The sequence below is a fragment of the Ammospiza caudacuta genome, chromosome 17 (genome assembly GCF_027887145.1).
Source record: "Ammospiza caudacuta isolate bAmmCau1 chromosome 17, bAmmCau1.pri, whole genome shotgun sequence".
Classification (NCBI taxonomy): Eukaryota; Metazoa; Chordata; class Aves; order Passeriformes; family Passerellidae; genus Ammospiza; species Ammospiza caudacuta.
This window is the reverse complement of record NC_080609.1, coordinates 14,278,277-14,303,273: the sequence shown is the minus strand read 5'-3', so window position 1 is coordinate 14,303,273 and position 24,997 is coordinate 14,278,277. Positions and strand designations below refer to the sequence as shown.

Below are 24,997 nucleotides of genomic sequence, written 5' to 3'. Positions count from 1 at the left end.
TGGCCACTCTAAACTCCAGCTGCTCCAGCCACCCTGGCTCTCTGGGCAGGGCCTTCCCTCTGCCTTTGGTACTCACTGATGGTTTTAATCATTTGCATTGGAAATGCAGGTCTCCTCCACCCTGGTCTCTGCTTTCCTGGTGACTGCAAATATGGTAGGTTGGTGTTTTTCCCAGATGTCAAACAAGTCGGTCTTGACTGAAAGGCCTCCGGATTTAATTTGTGATTACCTTTTATTTAAGAGAAACACATGACAAACAAAGCAGGTACAGATCCTCTGCAGAGGCTCTCTCTCATCTAAGAGCTAAAAATGGTTTTCCTCTTTGACTCCAGCCTGGAAGAAAAATACATAATCAAGACTTGAGGCACTTGCTATTTCTAAGTGAAACCCCCAATTTACCCTTAATGTAATTCACGGCCTTAAATGGCAACAATCAAGCAGGAAGAAAATAGCAACTTATTCATCTTCCTTTATGGGTCATCTTTAAAACACATTTTCTATGAACAAAATTCCTGAAGCATACACGTAACTGGAAATTCCAGCGCTCTGGTCCTGTCTGTACTTGAGGTTTGGGGTAGGAGCTTTGTGGAGCTACACTGCTGGAGACAGCTGCTCCCCTTGGACATGGCTGTGTGCGATGGCTGTGGTCACAGCCAGGCACAGCAGCCCTGGTTGATTCTCAACAGCCGTCTGCATATCAGTGAAGGGTAGTATGGTGATATTGAGAAGAAATTCTTCCCTGTGATGGTGGGGAGGCCCTGGCACAGATTGTCCAGAGAAGCTGTGGTTCCCCATCCCTGGAAATGTCCAAGGCCAGGTTGGAGAGGGCTTGGAGCAAGCTGGGATAGTGGAAGGTGTCCCTGCCCATGGCAGGGGATGGAACAAGACGATCTTTTAAGTTCCAGCCCAAACCATTCTAGTATCCTACAGTGTGTCCCATAGCAGTGATTCTGCCCCTGTACTCACAACTGGAGAGGTCACACCTCGAGTGCTCTGTCCAGTTCCAGATGCCTCAATCCCAGAAGGCCATTGAGGCACTGAACCGTGTCCAGAGAAGGGAGTGGAGCTGAGGAAGGGTCTGGAGCACCAGGAGCAGCTGAGGAAGCTGAGGGAGCTCAGCCTGGAGGACAGGAGGAGCAGCGGGGATGTTCTGGCTCTGCACAACTCCCTGACAGGAGCGAGACGGGGGTTGGACTCTGATCCCAGGGAGCAATGGGCAGGATGAGAGGAAATGGTGTTAAACTGTACCAGAGGAGGGTCAGGTTGGACATCAGGAAGCATTTATTCACAGGAGGGTTTGTCACATACTGCAACAGGGTGCCAGGGTGGGTGGTGGAGTTACCATCCCTGGACGTGCTTAAGGAGAGCATGAACATGGCACTCAGTGCTCTGCTCTGGTTGACACGGTGGTGTTCGGTGACAGATCAGACTCGATGAGCTCGGAGCCGTTTCCACCATAAGCGATCCCGGTGCTCTCGGACTCCACGGCCCCGCCACTCCCACCATGGCGGCGGCGCCGCCCTCAAGATGGCGCCGCGCTGCTGCCGCGCCGCGCTCAAGATGGCGGCGCGGGGCGGGCGCTGCCGCGGAACCGGGTCATGGCCGCGCCGGAAGCGCCGTGAGGCAGCCGGGCCGGCGGGAGCGAGCCCGGGACGCGGCCGCTGCGAGCGGGGCCCGGCCAGGCGGCGGCGGCGGCGGCTGCGGCAGGACCGTGCGGCCGCCGCCATGTCGCGCTGCGGAGAGGTGAGTCGGGGCTTGTGGGGCTTAACTCGCCCCGCGCTTCCCCTCCGCAGCGGCCCCTCGGGGCGCCGGTAACGGCGGCTGCGGCGGGGCTGCGGGAGCCCGGAGCCCTCAGGGCGGGAGGCGGGCTCGGGGGCACGGAGGGCGCCGGGATCGCCCTCGCCGGGTGTGTGCGGGGGTCTCACGGGGGCTGTGAGGCGGAGCAGCCCCGCTGCCCTCATCAAGGAGCTGCCCTGGCGTTAGTGCCGGTTTGGGCTCTGGGTTCGCCGTTAAGGTGTGAGAGAGGCACAAGAGCTGGCGGTGATGTTGGGCTGCAGTGTCGGTGTGTGTCTGTATGTGTAAACAGATAAATATAGCCGTATCTGTATGTATGTATGCATGGTTATGTAACTCTAAAGGTTATTGAAACGGGTGGCGCTTGGAGGAAGGATGTAGAAAGAGATTGCTGTGTTATGTTTAGGAAAAGATCATGGACAGTCGCCTTTCCAGTTGCAAAGTAAGTAGAATGAATGGAAATGTTCACCAATGGTGAAAGATCAAGTGAAAGTACCATGATTTCATGTGAAGTTTTGTTCTACCTCCATATTCTCCTTTTTTTTCCCCTCTTTTTCTTTTCCATCAGGATGTCGTAAGTGAGGAGAGTGAAGAGGAAAGCAATGGAGTCAACTTGATGGAATTCTCAGATGAGATCCTTCTGCACATCCTCAGCTATGTCCCTTGCACAGACCTGGTCCTCAATGTCAGGAGAACCTGCAGGAAACTTGCAACACTTTGCCTTGACAAGAGTCTAACACATACAGTGCTGCTTCAGAAGGACTATAAGGTGAGGAGAGTAGCTTGCTTCTTCTGTTAGCTGTGAAGACAAATCTCACTTCTGTAAAACAATGCCAAAAAGTAGAACTTTCCAATGTCTATGCATAAATAGACTGCTCCTGAACTGTGAAATCAAATACACAGTAAGCTGTTTCATAAAAGCATTTATTTTCCAGGATGCTTTGTTAGAACAGCTCTGCGCTTCCTTAGTTATATAAAATACTGTCAGTGAAAACTTAACTTCTCCATATTTCTGGAAGCTAAAAAGAAAGTAGACATGACCTTAAAGTTAGCATTTTCCCAAAATATGTTTTCCGTGTTGTTGTGCAAAAAATTCTTGTGCATGTTGCTGTCAAGCTTGCAATCAGCAAAGCCAGAAATTGTGTGCGTGCTATAACAAAAATAAAGCTTGGAAAGGAGGGGTGATGTATTCAATGAGAACTGTATCAGCCAGTGCAGGCAGGGGAAAGTCCCCTATGCTCTTTTCCAAAAGAGGAAGCTGAAGGAAGAGGAATGGAAACATTCTTCTTTCAGTTTGAATTTCTGCACATAGCCAGTTCTGCTGAAATAGCTTTGCTGGTGGAAAACTGAGGTGGTTTTCCTTTCCACACTCAGCTGCTGAGCAGTCTGTAATGCAGAACTGCAGAAGCAAAAGGAAGTGTAATCCCAAGGGTCCAAAGCATGGCAGACTTAGCTGCCAGCAGTGTGGTAATTCTTTGGCTGTGCTGCCATCCCCAAACCTTTGGATGAGCCGCATAATCCAAGTGCCACCCACTCTTATTCCCACCTCCAGCTGGGAAACTGAGTCAGTGCCCACCTTTGCTATATCTCCCACTGAACGTGCTTTTGTTTGGGTGCAGGTGAACAAAGACAAAGTGAAGCAGCTGATGAGGGACATTGGGAAGGAGATCTACCAGCTGAACATGGCCGGGTGCTACTGGCTGCCCAGCTCCACCATTGACCACGTAACGCGGTGCAAGAACCTGGTGAAGCTGAACCTGTCGGGGTGCCACGTCACCTCGCTGCGCCTCTCCAAGATGCTCTCCTCGCTGCAGCACCTGCGCTCCCTGGCCATCGACGTGAACCCGGGCTTTGATGCCAGCCAGCTGAGCAGTGAGTGCAAAGCCACCCTCAGCCGTGTCTCGGAGCTGAAGCAAACCCTCTACACACCCTCCTACGGTGTCGTGCCGTGCTGCACCAGCCTTGAGAAACTGCTGCTCTACTTTGAGATCCTCGACCGCTCGCGGGAGGGGTTCATGCTCTCTGGGCAGCTGATGGTGGGCGAGAGCAACGTGCCCCATTACCAGAACCTCCGCATCTTCTACGCCAGGCTGGCTCCTGGCTACGTCAATCAGGAGGTGGTGAGGCTGTACTTGGCAGTGCTGAGTGATCGGACACCTGAGAACCTCCACGCCTTCCTCATCTCTGCCCCCGGCAGCTTTGCAGAGACGGGAGCCACCAAAAACCTCCTGGACTCCATGGCCCGAAATGTTCGTCTGGATGCTTTACAACTGCCCAAAGCCTGGATCAACGGCTCCGGGCTCCTGCAACACTTGAAGTTCAACAACCCTTTCTACTTCAGCTTTAGCCGATGCACCTTATCTGGTGGGCACCTGATCCAGAGGGTCATTAATGGTGGGAAGGATCTTAAAAGCCTGACCAGTTTGAACCTCAGTGGCTGCGTTCACTGCCTGGCCCCGGAGTCCTTGTTTCGGAAAGCAGAAGATGACATCGACAGCAGCATTTTGGAAAGCTTGGTAGTGTCTTGCTGCAACCTGAGACACCTGAACCTCTCTGCAGCTCATCATCACAGCTCTGAAAGCATAGGGAACCACCTGTGCCAGCTCCTGTCCAGGCTAAAGCACCTGCTCTCGTTAGCACTACCAGTTTGCTCCATCACAGATGTTGGTGCAAGCGTGGAGAAGCCTCCCAGCACACCTAATCTGGTGCCCCAAACATTTGGAAGGAAAGTTCGGATTGGGGTACAGACATATCCAAGGAACTTAGGGGACCAGACAAATCAGAAGATCGAGTCCTCAGTGTTTTGGGCTCTGATGGGAAGCCTCAGATTTTTGGAAACCTTGGAGATAATTGGGTCCAGTTTCTCCTCTGCCATGCCCCGCAACGAGCCAGCGATTCGGAACTCGCTGCCTCCCTGTGTGCGGGCACAGAGCGTGGGGGACTCAGAGGTGGCTGCCATTAGCCAATTGACTTACCTGCAGAGCCTCACCTTAGCACAGCTGCCAAATATCCTCACGGGCTCTGGGCTCGTCAACATCGGGCTGCAGTGCCAGCACCTGCGGACTCTTTCCTTGGCCAACCTGGGCATGATGGGCAAGGTGGTCTATATGTCTGCTCTCATGGACATGCTGAAACACTGCAAGTGTTTGAGAGATCTCAGGTGAGGGGCTGCCCTTGAACGTCTCCCTTTTTGTTTGTGGATCTCCAGAAATGTGATGTGTGGTTTGTTGTGGCTGCTATTAAAAGTGTTCCGGTCCAGAGTACATGCAATATCTTGAAAACTCAGCATTTTCCTTCCTGACTTGTGGAGAATGGGAAGGCATTGCGTGTTGTCCTTGAGGGCTCAGGATATGCCCTTTAACCAGTTTTAGGAGCAAAAAGTGCTGTGACTGCCTTCCTTTTAGATAAGGAAAAGTGCATGCTGCTTATTTGGGAGCTAGCAGCTTGTCAGGGCTGGTTAAATACTACGTGCCTTTGCTGATTTTTTGGCTTTGTGTACATGCACACCTCTTACATTTCCGGGAAGGAAGAGACTCCTACACTGTCTAGATAATGGAGAGTTTTCTTTGGGTTTCCCAATGAGATATTTGTCTGCCTTGGGTTTGTATGAAAATTTTGCCTCTTTTTTTTTTCTTTTTTTTTTCTTTATAATGTACTGAAAACATTCCAGATTTAGAGTTTGTCCTGTTGGTGTTTCTCTCCTGATAGGATTTAAAGGATCCTACCAAGGGTCTGATCCTAAAGAGTGCACAAAGGAGCTTCATGGTAGCCAGAATGTGCTTGTGAAAGGCAACTGATGGTGTCCATATGAACACAAACATTATCACTTTAGGGAGATGGGTTTATTATTTTTTTTCTCCAAAATCAGCCTCTTTTAGTGAAACTGCAGAACCTGTCAGTCCCATTGTCCCCCTTTGTTCACCAAGCTCCAAAGTGCTGTGCAGTTGAGACAAGGTCACAGTTACTGTGTGTGAAATTACTGCTCATCACCTGAGACTGGTGCTTGTGTGCCTGTCCCTGATCCACTGCAATAGGGAGGGGAGCCAGGGGGGCTGAAACACCTTGGGAGGGTTTTCATTTTCCACTACTTCCCATTTATAATGGGGGAGGAATGTTCTGGTCTCATGCGAGGGGTGGCAGCTGTTGGGAATTCAGTTGCTCAAGGTCTTGGGTTATGTGAATGTGTCCTTAACCTTGAGGAGAGTAAATAGCCATGGAGGAACTGAGGGCTGGGGAAGGAACTTGGGGTGTGCAGTGCTGCTTTGCTCATCCTGGGCCCTGTGGTTTCCTGAGGCTTTGAAATGGAGGCCAGGAGTGATGGAGATGGGAGGCAGCACAGAGCCTGGAATGAAGGCTGCAACAGGGCTCTCCTTGTGCTGCATTGGGTGGAAGCTGTCACTCTTCTTCCCTGAGTAACGTCTAAGGTTTTATATTGGCTTAAGATGGCTTAAGAAATTAGCACTTCCTCTGATAACGTAGTTTCCTTTTGATTTGACCGATTCCCTGCTGTTTCCACCCTTTTTCCCTTCCCAGTTTTCCAGGCTCAGGAGCGTTTAAGGGGCTATTCCAAAGCAACATTGCCATCTAGCGAGGGAAGGGCGGCACTGCAGGTGTGGCTGGTGCCTCCCAGAGGTTCACCTGGAAACCTGGATCCTGGAGATTCCCTGCTTTTTGTCCTACATTTACAGTGCCCCAGTAATGATGCTGAAAAATTGAAGAGGCTGCCCGTTCTCTTGATATGAATTTTAATTTATTACCCAAAGCGTAGATATGCTCTTAGGATCTCTTCAGGCAGTGCCACCTGACAGCAGTTGTAAGCTGAGACTGAAGCAGAATTTTTCAATTAACAAGATTAGGTTGCTGAGATACCCGTGCACACTACAAAGCCTGTGCAGAGATTACCCAGATCAGGCTGGGCTGGCAGCTTGTTATCACCTCATGGATTAACCTTCCTGCAGCTCTGGGCTTTCCTGACCCAATGACTGAGATTCCCAAGGGCTCTGAAGCCTGGTGGTAAATCTGCACTGAGCAGATGAACTGTCCTGGTGGCACAGGCCTCAAGCAGGTTCAGGGTGGCTTCTGTGAGGGAGTTTTACCCACTTATTCTGCTGGGTAAAACACAGACCCCTTGTTGGCCAGGTATGATCACTGTCATTTTATTGTCCTCCTGGATCACTGTGATAGAGGATCCTGTCTCTCTTCCCTGAGCCAGGTGTTTAAGGTAAAGGTTGGGTTCATGATGGTTGTTCTTCCTGTGGGAGAGCAGCAGCTCTGATCCTTTGCCAGGGCTGGTTGTGGTCACTCTGCTGGCCCCAGTTCTTCATCAGCCTGTGTGCTCTGTGTGTTTTTCATGGCAGGAAACTGAAGATATGACCAGTTTGGGCAGTGTTTGTACTCTGGAGCAGAAGGTCCCTAAATCCACACCACCTGCTTGGTGGGTGTCAGGTGCAGAAGCCAGGCTGTGCTTTTAAGACCAGAACGGACCTGCTGCTTGTCTTACCCACCATACTTTGTGGGAAACTCGCAAAACCAGGGTTACTCCAAGGTCACTCCCCGTGGGCGCCAGAGTTCTGCGTTTAGGGCTTTCCTGCCCTTTGGTGCCCTTGTCCTTCAGGGCTGGAGGCACTCCTCGCTCCATTTGCCAGCCCCCCATGAATGTGCCGCGTCTTTCCCTCTTGTCTGAGAGCATCCCAGGCATGAATTGCCCATTGAGTTGTCTTTGTTTATTCCTGCAGGCTGGAACAGCCCTACTTCTGTGCGGGCGCGCAGTTCTTCCAGGCACTGAGTCACTGCTCCTCTCTCCAGCGCCTTTGCATCGTCTCCCGGAGCGGGACTCTGCAGTCTGACGCAGTGATGTCATTCATGGCCAGCTGCCTCGAGGTCATCATGTGCCACATGTTCATGGGAGAGTCTCTCACCGTTTGCAGAAACCTCCAGCAGTCCATTGTCCGGAGGTGAGTGCGGAAAAGGGTGGATGTGGGGTTTCTGGAGCTGGTGGAGATTTATCTCCATTCTCCGGCTTGCCAAGGCTTGGAGATCTTGTTCCAAGGAGCTAATAGGTAATGTGTAACTGTTTGGCACATAAACCAGCCTCTTACTTTAATAAGAGTGAATCAGTGAAATGTTTGAAGGTATTGTATGAATTCTTGATTCCATTCCCACCCATGTTCCTTGCAGTTCTGCTGGCCGGAGTTGAAGTTCTGGATGCAAAGCTCCATCATAAATCAAATGACACTTTTTGTGTAAACAAAACATCTGCCGACATTTAAGTACTGAGAGATTTGACCTTGAAGCTTTCCTTCTTTCCCACAAGTGACTAAGATAATTCTCTGTCCTCTAATCACTTGTAAATGTCACTTACTGATAATCCCCTGGCAGCGCAATTCAAAGCCTTTAAAGGGTTGTTGTGAAGGGTTTTTTCTTCGGAGGGTGCTGGAGGGGGGGAAGAATCGGTACAAACTGCCTTTGCACGTTTGGCAGTTCCTAAATGCATTTTGCTTGGCCCCTTGCAGCGTTCTGAGGCTCACGTGGTGGGAAACGTTTGTGTGTGAGCCGTGAACTGCATTTGAAAAGAGAGCTTTTAATTACGCTTGGCATTTGGAAATCTTCTAATAATGGCAGTCATCTTACAAAATATTTCCCATGCAGCAGACTTTCCATTATTATCTTTTTTTTTTTTTTTTTCTATGAGGCTATTTCCCCACCTTCAGCCTGTTTTCTTTGTCACCTACTGTTGCTGTGCCCTGCTAAGCTCTAATAAAAATTTCAAATCACACGGCGTTATTAGTGCATCCTAAAGGGTGCTCCTCCCCCCCAGCCTTCCTCCAGCTTCAAACTAACTTATTTCACTTGGCTTCTTTCCGTGGATCAAATCCAGAGCAGGCTGGGACTGTATTAGCTCCCTACCAAAGTGCTCCTGAGGTTGCTGCTGCTTCTGAAAGCCTCTGTGTCCTTCTGGGATGGGGACTGTTGGAAACATCTGAGTCAATTCCTTGTGATGCGACAAGGATTCTTTGAGTTTGTTTTACACAGGGCTTCATATCTGTAAAAACATTGCTGGATTGGTTTCAGTTGTGCTTTGGGGGATCCTTGGAAAGAACCAGAAATCTGCAGTTCCCGTTTTTTATTTTCCCTCCCTTCCGTGGCACTGCCCAAAATTGTAATGTCCACTTACTGAGCAGAAATACACCAAAATGTCCACTTACTGCCCAAAATTTTAATGTCCACTTACTGAGCAGAAATACACCACTCTGCAGTCTTTTCTCCCTCTTTTTCTCTGTCATGGACTGATTCTCACTACATTGTCTACCTCTTTATGATCTAAACCTTGGGAACTTTCTAAAGAGCAGCTGATGCCTGGTGGAAATGTTAAAAACTATTTTTATATTTAGCTACAGTTCTGGCTGTCAAGCTTATTTTCTTCTTTTGTATTTTATTAATAGAGACACTTGTATGAAAAGAGGGTTTTTTGAAGGTTGGGTTTTGGGTTTTTTTTTTTTGCTGAAGAGAGCATCTGCTCCTTCTGCAAATTCTACACCTGAAGTCATAATCCTCTGTGACATTGTAATTGGTGGCTCTGGAAACGATTTTGATGTCATGTAAGATTATGACTTCAGGAGGAGGATAAGCAGTGGGAGCAGATGCTCTCCTAAGCAACAAAGATCCTGTTCTCATGCAACTGTCTCTAGTAATCAAATGGAAGAAACAAAATACAGAAAATGATGTGTAAGCAAAGCCTGGAGTCTTCCATGAGCCATCAGCCAGCCTTTAACCACGTGGCTTCTCCAGCAATTCCATTCTCATCCTTGCACAAATGTGCCTTGGGATGGGCTCGGGAATTGACTTGCTCTTGACTGCATTTTGCCTGCTCCTCCAAGGCAGAGGGATGTGCAGTAAAATCTGTGTGTGAGCTTAAACCTGTGGGTATGGCTGCAATTCACACAGCATGGCTTCTCTGAGAGTGTGCAGCTGGTGTCTCTTGAATCCAAGTTTTACACCAGGCAGCAAGTTGGAAGTTATCTATCCTTGTGCCAGAATGAAACAAGGGGATTTATGCTTGTTATTTTCCATTTGTTTGGAATGTGTGTGGATGCTGTGTGTGAAACAAGGGGAGTGGGTGAGAGGAGGGACCTCGAGCCTTTGTTTGCTCCCTTTCTTTAGCTGGGGCAATTGATCCATGTTCTTTAGGTCCTACTGAGGGTCAGAGTTCCTGTTTTAGGGCTGTGGTGATGGTGTTGTTTAGGATGAGAGATAGTTTTGAACAGCAAAATGGAGCCAAAGTGGTTCACATTCTCCCAATGACTCTAAAACAGAGAAAAAATGTGAGTGGGAATGGGAAGGACCCAAGGCTGGCTGTGTATCAGGAGTTTGCTGCAGGAGGTAGAGCTGAGAGGGCTTGAAAATGAGTATAGTGCAGGGCAGTCCTTTTTCAGGTGTGGGTGCACAGGAGGGGTTGGGTAACAGAACCTCTCTGGGGAGAACAGACTGGTTTCAGCTGTGGAATTGTTCTGGAAGATGGTGAATATACAGGGTGTGGTGATGGGAGCTGGGGAATTAAATCTGCTGCATCACAGCAGTGGCTTAAAGCCTGAGCTGCTTCTCAAACTGTCCCTTTTTGCTGTAAAAGGAGGTTAGTGTTATGTATTTCTGTTCCACTGGCCTGAAAAGAGAGGTTGTTCTCATGTCTCTGAGTCTTGTGACAGCTTTGAACCAGACCCTGCGGTGTCCAGCTTTTGGTGAGCAGCTTCTGCTTGAAGTTTGCTGCTATTTGGGACAAACTAATTCGTGTATTTGAGTCATTAAAAGCCTCTGATTCAGTTCTGGCTCTTTTGCAATGAAACACAATGAGCAGAGCAGGGCTCATCTGGAGCCTCATCAGCAAACAGGAGGCTTGCAAGGGCAAGGTCTCCTCTGAGCTGTAGAGAAGACTGTAAAGATTGTTTCCCTCTGGGCAGATAAATCATTGCAGTGTTTTTCTTTATTCTTTTTCCTTCAGTGTGGATGGGAGGGGGGAGCTCCTTTATGGTTCAGGGAGATGCTCTGCACATAAGAAGGGAGTAGTGGTTACAGTGGGAGATGTGGTTCGAGTGACCCAGATCCACTGCCCTGATCTTGCTCAGGTTTCACATGTGACGTGGGTCTAGTCTCAGTTTCTGTGTAAATTGACATTTTTTTCCCCCCATCACATGGTGCTCAGCTGCTGCCACACTTCAGATCCAATGAACACAATGTTTTCCATTTTGTGCTTGGACCCAAACTTTGCTGCAGTGCTCAGCTCCAAGCACGTGTTATCCCTGTTTAAATAACTCTTCTGTTCAAACCACTGCAGTGCGAATTCCACAAACACTAAAACACCACAATTTGAGGCCCTGTGGTTGGAGGTACAGGTGTGACCCCGGACTTGCTGCTGTGCCAAGACTTCTTTGCAGAAAAGGTAAATTTGCTTTGCCATTTTGGGCTGAGCTGCCGTGCTGGGATTGTCTCTAAATCCCTGCACAGACCCGCGTGTCCAAAGGCAGTTCCAAGGGATTGAGCCTTCCAGGAGCTTTCCCCATCTTTTCCACAGTGTTATTTTGTGGAAGAGTCAGTAGATGGAGCTGTGACCCACGGAAGGTCCCACCATTTACCAGCGGGCTGCATGCTAAATAATCGTATTTATATGCCGGTGTGTCTCTGCCCCAAAAATCCTGCGGGCAAGGAATTTGGATGACTTCAGGCTTGCACAGCTACACGGGGTGAGCAGGCACTTCACAATTGTGCAGGAGAAGTTGCTTTCCTGGTGCTTTCCTTGCCATCAGAAAACAGGCTGGAAGAGGGGATGGGACATGCTTCAGCAAATATCCCCTTGGCTTCAAGGACAGATTTTTATTTTCCACTGTGTGCCTTTAGAATTTTGTCGGTTTTAGCTGAAGTGTTTAGATAGCTCCTGTCATTGTAGTGATTTCAAGGACTCTACAACACCAGACAATACAAGCCAGTGAAAAGTCCTTGGAAAAACACCTTGAAAAAAGATCAAGAAAGCTACAATAAAATAAAAACAAACAAACAAATTTTAAAAAAACCCAAAGCAAAACAAAAAACCTCAGAGAACACGGCATCATTAGGGATTCTTCATAAAGAAGGGGGAAAGTGTCAAGGTGTAGAGGTGAGCTGTGATTTATAGAAATGAATCCAAGGGAAAAACTGTGGTGCAGCTGGAGTGTGTTTTGGGATGCTGGATGAGCACCCCAAAACACACAGTATTTTTTGGTTTTTTTTCTGTCTTTCCATAACTCCCTGGCAGGAGGTGCAGCCAGGGGGATGTCAGGCTCTGCTGTCAGGAATGAAGGACAGGACAAGAGGAAATGGTCTCAAGGTGTGCCAGGGAAGGTTCAGGTTGGATACTAGGGACAATTTCTTCACCAAAAGGATTCTCAAGCCCTGGCAAAATCTGCCCAGGGCAGTGGTGGAATCTCCATCCCTGGAGGGACTTAGAAGCCATGAGGATGTGGCACCTGGGTTGGGTTCAGTGGTGACCATGGTAGTGCTGGGGAATGGTTGGGCTTGGTCTTAGGGGGCTTTTCCACCCTAAACAATTCTGTGATTCTGTGACTCAGGTCACTCTTGGGTGCTGGGAAGTGCAGAGAATTTTTCTCATTTAGGACAATTTCACTGTTCTGGGGATCCAGACTTAGAGGAAGAGAAACACAAACTTACCCAGCCTGTGTCAGGTATGAGCACTGCTTGGTTTGAAGTGACTTTCATTATAAGATTCCTGCCACTTTCTAGGAAGAGCTTTCAGCCTAAATTAGATCTTCTTGTTCAGTCTTCTGTAGCATTACCTAAATTTCCCCGTGCTTATTATTGTCTTTTTTTAGTGTGAAACTCTTGGCTGGATCTTCCCTTTTTCTTAAACTGCTGATTCCAGTGGCCCTGTGTGGCTGTGAGCTTGCTGAGGGGATGAAGCAGCCTCCTGGGGATCAGTTGCAGAGACAGGGCTTCCAGGTGGGAGCACAGGGCTGAAATGGAGTATTGGGAAGTGCTGAGTGAGCCAGTCCCTCTCCTTGCATTTAGCACAGGGCTGAGTTATCACAGATGAGTTTTTGCTCACCTCAGGGCTCAGTATTCCCCCTTGCCCTGGATATCCCTGCAGCATTCTGCTCACCTGGATTCTCATTGTGGTCTCAGGCACATAAAATCCCTTTTGGGGATCCCTTTTACTCTTAGAGGGGTTGGAGGGGGCTCTAGGGGCAGTGAGTGATTACAAGATGATCTTTGAATTCAGCCGATCCTGTGCTGCTCACCCGACTGCTGCAGTCCTGCTGCCACTGCACAAAGCTGCTGGGAGCACCTTGGGCTTATTCAAGATTTTCAAGCTGGTTTTGCATCCCTCCAGCACCTTCTCTTCCTTCTGACCTTGAAGAAGGCCCTGTCTGCTGCTGGCTTTCCTGGTCCCAGAGCTGCTGATCCCACCCTGCCAGCCCCAGCGTGCCGAGGGCTCCAGCCCTGCACAAGTGGGATTGCAGAGGGCTTAATGTATCACCAGGCTGGTGTAGTGAATCATTAGCATCCTGCTCAAGCTTTCATTGTCTGTTTCATTTCCTGCTCTTGGAAACCCCTGAATCATTCTGTCACAGACTGAATAACAAACTGCATCCTTGTCAGATTGCGTTGCCCAAGGATTCCTTGGCGGGCTTGGCGAAGGTTGAATGCATGAGGTGTGGCCCAGACGCCTTTGCTTCTACCAGGGATGTTGCTTATGGGTGGGTTTAAATACTTTACAAGCCAGCAGGGCTTGTGGGACCATCCCCAGTTTGCCATATTAATTTATCTTCTTTTGGGGGTACTCACAAACCCCCTTCTTTAAATGCATTCCTGTGGCTGACCCAACTGCCTCGTTCTGACTGCCAGCTCATGTGTTTTGAAAGGAATTCAGTTCTGAAACCTTCCTCAGCGGGCAGATTGGTTTGTGCATGAAATAACTTTCAAGGATTGTCCTCTCTCTCTTGGCTGAGAATTAATATTGGAATAGCACTGTCGTGCTTTCTCTTCATGAGGGTGTAAAAGGCTGAACGGAAGCATTAACTGCAGCTTTAAAGCATTTCCATAGTAAAATAAATCTAATTGAGCAGTTATTGCAGTAGCTTTTTAATTTGTGGAAGAGATTAGGAAATAACTTTCAGCTTGCTCTGGCAGAGCATTCCCCTAGGACATGTCCTGGGCGCTCTGGCATCGCTCTTTGGGCTCTTATTCCCTCCCCCTCTAATTGTCCGGTCACATTTGAGTGATGCAGAGTTCAGCTGGCAAAATAACACGGGAACCTCAGTCTGCAGGCGTGTTTGATACAAACCTCAGCTCGCAGGAGAAGCAGCAGAGTGCCATTCATGCCTTACAGGGAAACCACAGCAGAGAGATGTAATTTGCCTCGGCTCGGGATGAGTCTGATGTGTTATTGCTCCTTCCCTGTGGCTCAGCACAGTGGCAAATGAAGAAGCTGCACTGAGGATAATGGGAGAGTTGGCAGTGATGTGTGTGAGTGATTTCCAGAGTCCCATCTACACCCCTTGGTCTCAGGTTGGAGACTGCAGTGATGGGACTTCAGTGTGGAAAAATCAGCAGCTGTGGGAGAATGTTGGTTTGTCTCCATAGACATGAAGGGATGGAAGATACCCCTAGAGGAAAACGCTTTATAGCAAAAATATCTCATTGTGTGGAGTTAAGAGCAACCAGAGGAATCTGAACATCTTTCCCTGGGAACTTTTCAAGTCCATTTCTGAGGTTTGGAAATAAAGTTTGCTTAGCACTGGCATGCTGGAAGGGAGAAAGGTACTAGAGAAAGGATCTGCTTTAGAGTCAGTGTGGGGAGGGTTTGGACCCCTATGAGAGGCTTCTGGGGGTTGAGTGGGAGCCAAAGGTTCTCCCTGCTCCCAGGAGAAGGGGCTGGGAGAATCTCACCTAAGTTTCTTTGGTGAGGCCGGATCTTCTTTGGAAGATGCTCCTGCAGAATTCTTTGGCAGTCCCTGTGTGCAGGGAGAGATTTTCACCTCCTTGGTACCAAGGTCAGGGCACGGCCAGTGGAACAAATCTGGAGTGTTTGCCTGGCCTTCCCTGGAAGATGAGAAAAGTGTGAGTGTGTGTGTTGGGTCATGCTGCTGCCAGCTGCTGCAGCTTGCCCTGGCACTTCCTCCATTCAGCCGTGCCATGCTGCAGGAAGGGAGTTTCCAGGCTGGCTCAGGTGTGCTGGCTGAAGCTTTCAAGACAGATGCCACGCTTGAACTTGGAGGTGTGAGCAAGTCTTCCAGTAAAAACAGGCTGTGCCTGGCAGAGGATTAACAGGGCTTTGTGCATGTAGGTGAGAAAGCTGCATACAGGGCAGAAAGTGAGTTGGTCTCAAACTTCTGCTCTTGAGAAACTTGTGGCTCTCCAAAAACATCTCACCAGCCTGTGGGGAAGGTCAGAACAGAGAGGGGAGGTGTGTGACTGCAGCAGAGGCTGGTTTGCATTTGTGACAGTTGTGCCAACCAGAGTCCACATCTGCTCTGTTCCCCCAAATCAAACTCCTCATTTCCTTCCTTCCTCTCCTTCTCTAGAGCTTCTTTTTCCATAAGCTCAGCTTGGTTTGTGGAGGTCAGAGAGCTGCCCTTGATCCGTTCCTGATACTCTGTATTTCCTCACTTCATCTGCTGTGTGCTGCTTTTGTTGGCAGTGTTTAATTATCCCTCCTTGCTTGCCAGCCTCTGGGAAGTGGGATGTGCTGAAATGTCTCATTTGGCTTGGGACTTTCCTTGGGTTTCTGTGGCAATCTCAAAGGGAAGAACATTCTTCAGCCCCAAATGCTGCCTTATCCTTTCCTTGTTAGTAGAGGAGGTTTGAGCAGCCCCGATGCAGAGAGCTGTCACATCCAGGGTCTGTGGTGCAGGGGGTGATGTGATCCATCTTTTCCAGGCTGGCTGGGGACATTCCCCGTGGCTTTGGGCCACCCTTTGGATCTATCAGCAGGTGGGATCTCCTGAGGACTCACTGTCCTCTCAGGAGAGGCATGTCAGTGTTTGCCAGGAGATAGCTGCATTCCTGGGAGGGTCTCTTTTGTCTTGCTAAAATCGAGGAAATCTGATCAAAGTGCAGCCTTGCTTTAGACTTTTTCTCTTTCTTTTTGACTTTGTCCCTGACCTACATATTGGATCCTGCCACAGTGGTTGGAGGTAATTGAGAGTGTGGTGTTAGGCTATTTACCAAGCTGTTCACTTGAAAATAACCTTACTGAGTGCAGTCCACACCTGTTCTGGGAGAATCCTGGAGACAAATAGCAAAGCATCATTAACCCTTTCATTCACACACAAACCAGTTCAAGAGCTAGGAGCAGAGAGATGCTGAAGATGCTGATGCCAGGAGGAATTTGTGACACAGGGTGTGCTGCATCATTTGCTTCCCAGCTCTTGTGGAAATTCCTGCTGGGTGGTGGTTGGTTTGGTGTTGATTCTGCTGGACCAGAGGTTATGCTGGAAAATGTGCATGGTGGGGGGGGAGGTGTTTTCTTTGTTATCCCAGTGGTTGTTTCTGATTAAAGGATCTGTTTTGAAGGGGCTGCTAGTCAGTTGCCTAGAAAACTTGCTTTCATTTAATTAATCATGATGAGTTTAGTCTGGAGGTTTTGTAGGAGAGAGCAGGCAAGCATATCCTTGGCTTTTTTCCCTTGAAAAGAAAAAAAAGAACCCAAACCAAAAAAACCCCAGGGCTTCATGTCTGAAACTGCAGCTCTTTTGTCTCCCTGGGTCAACATCCTTCTCTGTCCTTCGGGTTTTAATTTTACAAGCCCTGCATTTGCAGAGGTGGATGGAGTTTGAAGTCCATCCAGGTGTGGAATGAGGAAAGAACCCTCAAGAAGATTACAGGAGCTGTTCTGCAACTCATTAACTCACTCTCTTCCCCTTCTTGTTATCTCCTCCCCATGCCTGGGGCCTTTCGAAGCAGTGCTCTAAGTGCCTCTCACTTAATCTAGCCCACCTGGGCAGGTGGATGAAGAAAGGAATTGCCTTCCGGGGGAGGACTAAAGGAGCGTGGATTGCAGAGGGAGCTGCTTTTGGGAACTGCTAATCCCAGTTTAACATTATGACAGCTGCTCGTTAAAATCGGGGTGTTTTTTAACAGGCAGTTAAAGGAGAGGCTTTGCACGCACATTTAGCTGAGAATAATAGTGAACCATGTGCATTTGATTTTTTTTTTTTTCCTTAAATCACGCAAATTGTACATGGAAAGAATTCTCCGGCGTCAACTTGCTGGGGTATGGAATTTACAAGGTTTGCAGTAACCTACAGTTTCCTGTTGAGGGGGGGAGAAAATCACAAAGCTTTCCTTTTTTTCTCTTATTTTAAGATCAAGTTCAAACCCCTGATATAAACCCAGCCTCTTTAGGAGGGACACTTAACTGCGTTGGGGTTTTTTCACTTGTCTCGGTGGCAGTTCATCATGTAAACTTGTCTGGGTTCTTGTTTTTATAGCTACATGTAAAGGCTGCTTATAAACTACAATTTTATACATGGTGAGAAGGCAGCTCTCAGGTCCAATTTGGGAGAGTCTGTATACAGAGAAGGAAGCAGTTTCTTTCCTTTGGGGAGATGGCAGTTTCTTCCTTTGCTGGACTTCAGTAAACTTGGTCCATTAACATGATTTTCTCTGCAGGACTGTGGTGGTGGATAAAAAACACGAAGAGCTGAGGCAGAGCAGGGACTATCAAAGAGACATTTGGCTGTATTTTATGTGATTTCACTGCAGACTTTACCAGCTGCCTCCCAGATCAGCAGTTATTTGCTGGTTGATTTCTTGAGGGCAGTGCTGTGGAAGTAAGAAGCTGCACAGCTCTGACACAAGTCCCCAGATCTGCTCAGGGAGCCGTGTCCTTTTCTGCCAGCCCTTAGGCATGAGGCATGAAGGGCAGGTCTGTGATGCAGAGAGATAGAAAATTGCCCCAGGTAGTTCTGTTGCTGGAAATTCTTATTCCTGCAGCTACTTAGGTTCAGGCAAATTAATTCAACCCACCAAGGCTGAGCAGCCAGCCTGGGAATGGAAGTTTCTCTGCTGTGTTTTTGGCAGCTCTACTCCAGATCGTTTGTGGATGGGAATGTCCTTTGTGTCTCCCAGGAAATGCCAGTCTCTCGTGATGCTTTCTTCAGCTGGCTGCATTTTTACCTGGGATTTTCATGTCTGTTTCCAGCAGCTGGATCTCCAACCTTTACTCAGTGTTTGACAGAAATCTGGCCATTTCTGAGCTAGAGATGAGCTGGGAATCTTCCAGGCACACACCTGTCTTAAGTTTGTGGAGAGGGAGCTTCTCTTTGTGCCCAGCAGGGCTCGGTTCAGCCTCCAGGGTCTGGAGTGACTCTGCGTCCTCGTGAGTGATAATGAACTGGTCCTTGTCACCCCCTTCAGAGGAAACGCCTTGGTGGCACAGGACTAAGAGTCACTGATCTTTTTCATTTAAAGGTGTAACTCGTAAGGGTAATTATTTTACAGTTTTACCCCCCAGCTTTAAAAGACTGGACTCTTGTTACACTGCACTGAATAACACCATTTCTCTTCCTCACAGGTTGCTGTCATGTAAAGTACTTGCTGGTGGGCACTTGGGCTTTTTCTCTACGGCTCTTTCTGCATTGTTTAATGGCTTTACCTTGTGCAAATCTCTTCCTTTGCTCTGCAGCCCGGATTGAAAAGAAGGCTGCAGTGTGTGAGTGCGAGCACACTCCAATGCTTATCTGCACATCTGAGCTTTCTAAACTTGCCTATGCTCTAATTGCAGAGTGTAGGCTCTGCATGCAGAACAACCCAGCCTGAAGTGATAATCCCAGGCTCAGCCCCGAGGGAATGCCTGACGTTGCTCTGGCCTGATTTTCCTAATGGCTCTGCAACCTGCCTCTGGTTTGCAGGTGGTGTAAATTGTTACCGCTGAGCACCTTGTCCAGCTTGGGCAGAGCTCTTGGGATCTCTGATCCTCTCAGAATACCTACCTGTCTTAATTTATTTTTTATTAATTTTTTAAAAACTTCTTCCTCCCTCCCGATTTCAGGTGCAATTTGGGCTTGTGGCAGCTTGGCAGACTCACTGCAGAGGGGTGCAAACCCAGGCTGAGCTCCCTGCTGACACAGAGAGGGAAGAGTGGGGGACCTGGAGCTCCAGCTGCCCCTCCTGCCTCCTCCTTCCTTGCCCCCATCCTGCATGATGGATGCCCAGGCCATCCCCTTCCCTTGCACTGCAGAACTGGTATTTTTCCTTGGCTAATCACCTGTGTCTGATTTAGTTTCCAGGCAGAGCGCCCTGCATTAAACGTCGTCATTTTCCCTCTGCTTCACGAGGACTTGACAGAGGTCATCAGAGATGTCCCCATGAGGCACTTGGATGAAATTACCTTGTTTAAAAGCAGAGTGGCTGAGGAACCTCCCAATTTGTGGTGGTGACTGCCACAGCATGGAAAGGACAAGTCAGTGTGAACCCATGGAGCAGCTTCTTGTTGGCCTGGATTTCCCATCCTTGACTCCTGGCCCCTCGCTGGATGCTGTACAATCACTTCAACCAGGTGCAATTGCAAAATAAAAAAAGCTGGTTCTTTACAGTGGGGAAACATCTATTGGATATTGCTTGCATCTGAAAAAATCGTGTCTCAAAGGCTTGTGGAATCTGATGAGTATTTCCTTGCGGTTGATATGAATTGTTTTTGTTATTTTACTGAAGTTAAAGGTAAGAGAAACTGACTTAACAATGCTCTGTCCCCTGTGTCCCCTGGTGTCTGTCCCAAGGGCCCCTGTGTACATTGGCAGTGTGCTTTGTGGTTTTGGTGGAAATATTCTTTGCTTCAGTCTGTTTTTGGCAAAGTAGAGAGCCTAGGCCAGCTCAGAGGCACAAAAATGTGTTGCTCAATTGAAGTGCATCACATCTTTTCTATGTTACAAATAGGCATTTGTAGTCACACATGTGCAGTCACAGATATTTAAAGTTTTTTTTTTTTTTTTTGACTGAGAAGTACCACAAGGACTCTTTATTTTTTAATAACGAATTAAGGTCATTAACACCTTGACCATGGTATGTTCCTGCTGGTGCTGTTTCCATTGGTCTGGTGGAAGAAGTTCTCAGCTCTTTTGGAAATCCTTGTCCTAGGGTAGATGGTGCCTACAGTGAATAAGTTGAGGCTCAGATCTGATTTATATGCAGTCTGTCTTGCAGTGTAGATGGGAATGTAGTGTTCCAGTTCTGTCCTTATATCCCATGCCTTGAGCTCATGCTAATTTTAGAGATGTTATGAAGTATTTTCACAGTGTGATTTCAGTCAGCTTCTCTGCTCCACAGAACTTCCTCAGGCATCAGTAGTGGTCTGGATCACTTTCATATTGCCTTATTTACTGAGCACTTTTAAAAGCATCAGACAGCTGTACCAAAAGCCAAGTTACAAGTTCCTGGAGCTGCAAGTCTGGGTGGCAGAATTTTCCTTGGTAGCATACCAGGTCTGTGTTCTGCAAAGCAGCTGCTGACCAGAGCTGTCTGACCTCACCTAAATCCCGAATGTGTTGAGCTCTGCTCTTCTGGGGAGGCCCAGAGTCGTCCAAAGATGATGTGCCCATCTCCTTGTCAGCATTTCCTACCCGAGATGCCCCCTCCCAAATGCTCTTCTGCCCTCAGCGTTCAGAGGAAGCCTGGTTTGATGGGATAGACTTGAGAGCAAAATGCATCTCCCAGCCTGGGAGGACTTTCTGTCCTTGCTTTCCAATCAGCCACGTGTGAGCCTGCCTGGAATTGTGTCCCACAGGTGTAAATCTTGAGCCAGGCTGTGACAGCCCTTGTGCTCAGAGAGGTCACAGTGAGGAGCAGGTGAGTGTCAGGCTCTGCTAGCACAGGTCTGTGCCTTGCTCAGACCAGCCCTGCTGGTTTGCTGTCCTTCCCGAGGCTCTCATCCTTCCCCTGTGAGGGCAGGGAGCCAGCACAGCCTCTGGAGTGCAGCAGGAGTGTGAGGCCAGCTCCCCTGGGAGTGCTGCAGCTGAGCTGGGAGCGCTCCTGAGTGTTGGAGGCTCTGCCTCAGCTTCAGCTCCCTGCAGCTGAGCGTGGGGAGCTGCTGCCCTGCTCCTGCCACTGCTTCCCCTCCCACTCTCCCCCCTGAGGTTCTTTCTACCTCTTGTCACATTACTCACCCGTTTGAATCCCCTTCTCCCTCTCTTGAGCACATCAGATGTGCTTTTTGGCACGAGCCCGAGCTGCTGCTCTGCCCAGCTCAGGCCACTTCAGCTCTGCCTGGTTTTTGTCCATGTTTCTTTCCTGGGATGACCAGCAGGACTGGGCAGAGGGTGTTTGCAAGGCTGCTTTCTCCTCCTTGTTGGAAGCACTGGCAAAGTTGCCTTGTCCTGCCTGTGCCACTGGCCTCAGGGCAGAGGGAAGGTGCAGGGTGTGGCAGGAGCTCTCTGGTGCCTTAGGGAACCTGTTCGGTCCTGTGTAGGAATTCTGGTGTTTGGTTGAGTGGCCATTCCCACCCTCAGCGGGAATTTGCCTGCACAAACAGCTGTGGTGGCATCAGCAGGAGCTGGGCAGTGCTGCCAGCTCACCTCTCCTGTTCCTCTGGAAAAGCTGGGCTGGGGGACAGTGCTGTGCAGAACCAGCTGCTGCCTGATTCTGGTGTGAAACCTTTGCTCTTGGGCTTGCAATCACCTGGTGGAACGTGCTGTGCACTTGGCTTGGCACATCCATGTCCACCTGCCTGGTGTGCTGCTGGATGGGAGCAGCAGCCAGGGATGTTTTATATGCTGTTATTCTCTTGCCAGGGATGTGGTGTTTGGGCATCTGTATTCATGCAAGTGGGTCACAAGTCCTGATGATGCTGCCAGTTGTAAGCAGGGCTAGGAAAGGTCACCCACAGGTGATAAAGGCAGCATCCCAAACAGTAATAAAGAGCTAAAATCACCTTCCACCTCCAACTCCCCAACTCTGGGCCAGTGCTTGATATCTCTACTACAAATCCTCTTATGGAGAGTGAGAATTTCCGCTGCTTTTGCACTCCAGGCAGGATTCACCAGATGTTAATAATGTGCTTATTTTCTCTAAGTGCTATTTTGGCATCGGTGTTAATTACAATTTATATTCTGCAACATTTACACTGGGAAAAGAACCCACCCTAATGGTACCCAATTGGCAGAGCTGGGCTATTAAACACAGCTCCATATGTTCTGAGCAGAGCAGTGCATGGGACTCAGAGCCCACTCAGCACTCAGGCAGGCAGCTGCAGAGGAAGAGAGGGGAGCAGAGAGAGGGGTGTTCTGCTCCTGGATTTTATTTAATATGAAATACCCCCTCCTTTTCTCTGTCCCCATCTCTCCAGAAATCTCCCTCCTGCTATCTGGGAGCATTTAAGGAGGTGATCTCTGAGCCTGCTGATGCTGCTGTCCATAGTCTGAAACAAATGAATTCAATTCTAGAAGGTGCCCTTCTCACAGGGAGTGCCTCTGCAGGATCCCAGTCCCTGCTGCCTTCCAAAGCAGACCTCCAATCTTTGGGAACTGCAGCAGAAATCTTTGCTCTGACATCATCTGAAATCATGCCCCAAAGAGTCCATGGTTCTGTGGGAGAAGGATGTTCTGGGACAGGTCTGTTCTTGTGTAAAACTCGATGTAGATTGCTGCTCTGCTCATGTCCAAAGTCTTGTTTGGCTGGGAGGGTCTGGAGTGGCCCTGGTGTGGGGAATTCAGAGGGGCTGAGTCATCTGTGTTCCCGTGGGCTTCCTGGGAGTGTGGGTTAAAGGATTGCTTCCTCAGCTGTTGGCAAAGCTGATTTCATGGTCTCTTTGGGAAATGGCAGTGTGTGCACTGCCCTGTTAGGAGAAGGGGCTGTGTGGTGACAGTCTCTCCCTTCAGGAGAGCTCTGACTGTGGTCCCTGCTCTGTCAGGGAGGATAAGATGGGAGTGAGAGGAGGCAGGGCAGGATGGAGTCATGGATCTCCCTCTGGAATCCAGACACACACACATCCTGAGCTTGGCCTGTTGCGGGAGGGAAGGAGGCTCCCCAGGTGCTGAACCCTCCCCTCCAGGTGAGGTGTTGCTCACAGAGGGCAGACCTGGGGCTGGGGTGCACTGAGAGCAGCAGAGCCACAGCCCCCCTCACTGGGGTTTAATTCTCATCACTGCCTCCCCTGCAGGACCTGTCCCCTCACAGGGATGTTCAGAGCTGTGGGACAGTGGGCAGGAGTGTGGGACTGTCCCTGTGAGGTGCTGAGTGCCTCCTTCCAGCCGTGCTGGTTTAGGATAAAGCTGTAGAAATTTGGGGCTTTCCCCCTGGTGGAGTGAAGCAGTGCAGAAGGGTTGTTTCACCTGTCTAAGGGGGATGCAGTTCCCTCTTGGCTGGTCCCAGCAGAGTGTCCAAAGCTGGCAGAGCAGTGCGGGAGCTGTGCTGGGTGCTGCAGAGCCCAATCTCCTTCCACTGCAGCTCTCCTGCCTCTTTGAGATGCACAGGCAGCCAGGGTACTCCAGCAGGAGAATCATTTCCATAGAAACCAATTGGGATGTTGTACAGGGAATAATGATTAATAGTGAAGGGATGTTGCCTCAGGCACTTTTCATTTTTTAGGGGGCAGTGAGGGACAAACTGGGGCACAGGTAGGGGGACAGGGAGACTTGAAAACTAATGGAAACCATCTCTTCCATTAATTTCCAGGGCAGCTTCCCCTCTTCTCCTCCTACCCAGCCCCCCACTGCTGCTCCCAGCTTTCGTCAAATTTTCAAAATGGCTAACCTGGTTAGAAATAATCATAATAATAAAAAAGGATGGATGAGGTCTGACTACTAACATTGTTGCTGTTAGCAGCAGGATTTCAGCCATAAAACATGAAGCAAGGGAGGCATTGACCTTTCCGCTGTTTGAAATGAATGGAGACATCAATATCTATTGTTTTGTGGCATTGACCTCTGACGCTCTCAGCTCGCCCTCCCCTTTCTTTTTTTTTTAATTTCCCCCTGACACTGGAGGAAAGGGGTCAGTCTGTACCATCTATTGATCCCCATCTTACTTGGTGATAGGGAAATAATTAGAATTTTAAAGATCCCTGCTGCACTCTGGTGAAATACACACACAGAGGCACAGGCTAAGCCCCCGCTTGCCATGTTGTGTTCTCCCCCCTTCCTTGCAGAGATCCAAAGCTCTGAGATCTGAAGGAAGGCAGATCAATATAGGTTTAATCGTGATGGGGGTTTTATTTCAGTTTTTTAAATAGTAAAGTGTAACATTTTATGTTAATGTTGTCGGAGCCTGGCTGCCTGGTGCCTTGTTTTATTTATTCTTTTAAGTAGCCCCTTCTTTTGTGAACTTCATCTATGTACAGAGAATGTGAAATCAGGCATTGCTAATTAGCTGTATGACAATTAAGTAATGTAGCACAAAACCATTAGGACACTGGATTTGTTTTTGAAGTTTGTCCTTTGAAGTGGAAGCTGCAACTCCCTGCCCAAGGCTGCTGGGGAAAATGTTTTTCTATCAAAACTTTCTTTGAAAATAAAATGTCAGTGTAAGAGTCCCTATTTCTGTCGTCTCTCCCTCTAAACAGCGGCTGGAAATTGTTTCTCCTTGTAAAAACTGCTGGCATTGATAGAAAGGGGGATTCAGGAAAGCATTAAATGGGCAGTTGGTCTCCAAACCCCCTCAATTCTGGTAGAGATATGACCAAAAATTCTTCTTTAGCTCCTTGAAAGGGAACGGTGCCACGCTAGGAGAGAAGACCCAGCTCCCAACTCTGGAGATGGCAAAGGGAGGTGGTGCTAAAACTGGGGGTCCATCTCTGACCGCCCAGGTGCCACCAGGGTGGCAGCCTGGTCACAGACCCCTGCAGGCTCCTGGGCTCGGGCTCCTCCATCGTGTGCTGGTTTGACACTTGTGTTTGCATCTGGCCCTTTGTCCTCGTAGTGAGTCCAGTTCTGAATGTGCAACTTTCATGTACGCTGGTGGCATGTAAAACTTCAAATAAAGAGTGGAACATTTGGAACCAGCTCTGCCTCCTTGCCTTCTGCTTCCCTCTCCGTGTGGAGCCCAAAGCCACCCTCTGATGGGGAGTGTTGGGCATTGCCAGGTAAGGTGTGTGTGTGTGGGCAGGGTGCACTGGGAGTGCTGGGATGAGCACTTTGGGATTACAGCCCTGATCTCCTGGATCTCCTGGGTGTGGGGATGCTGTTCTGTGGTGTTTGTGGCTGAAGAAGGAGCTACTCTGTGTTTA

The 24,997-nt window shown here is 49.0% G+C and overlaps 1 protein-coding gene across 2 annotated transcripts; it reads left to right on the top strand.

Moving 5' to 3' along the window:
* Positions 1-1,623: 1,623 nt before the first annotated feature.
* FBXL18 (F-box and leucine rich repeat protein 18) lies at positions 1,624-24,727 on the top strand. 2 transcript variants are annotated; one of them, XM_058815930.1, is made up of 5 exons: positions 1,624-1,743; positions 2,363-2,563; positions 3,414-4,954; positions 7,530-7,748; positions 19,064-24,727. In XM_058815930.1, exons 1-5 carry the CDS (start codon positions 1,726-1,728, stop codon positions 19,218-19,220), a joined length of 2,136 nt encoding a protein of 711 aa, XP_058671913.1. In that variant the 5' UTR covers positions 1,624-1,725; the 3' UTR covers positions 19,221-24,727. The 2 variants fall into 2 exon arrangements, with proteins under 2 accessions (XP_058671913.1, XP_058671912.1); XM_058815929.1 differs by lacking the exon at positions 1,624-1,743 and adding an exon at positions 2,193-2,236.
* The last annotated feature ends 270 nt before the right edge of the window (positions 24,728-24,997 follow it).

What these genes read in the sequence shown, in the direction of transcription:
- FBXL18 (XM_058815929.1), top strand. Translation starts at nt 2,210, where the DNA reads ATGGACAGTCGCCTTTCCAGTTGCAAA. An exon ending in AAGTGTTTGAGAGATCTCAG is followed by an intron (nt 4,955 to 7,529) that starts GTGAGGGGCTGC and finishes TTATTCCTGCAG; the next exon opens with GCTGGAACAGCCCTACTTCT. An exon ending in CAGCAGTCCATTGTCCGGAG is followed by an intron (nt 7,749 to 19,063) that starts GTGAGTGCGGAA and finishes TGTCTGATTTAG; the next exon opens with TTTCCAGGCAGAGCGCCCTG.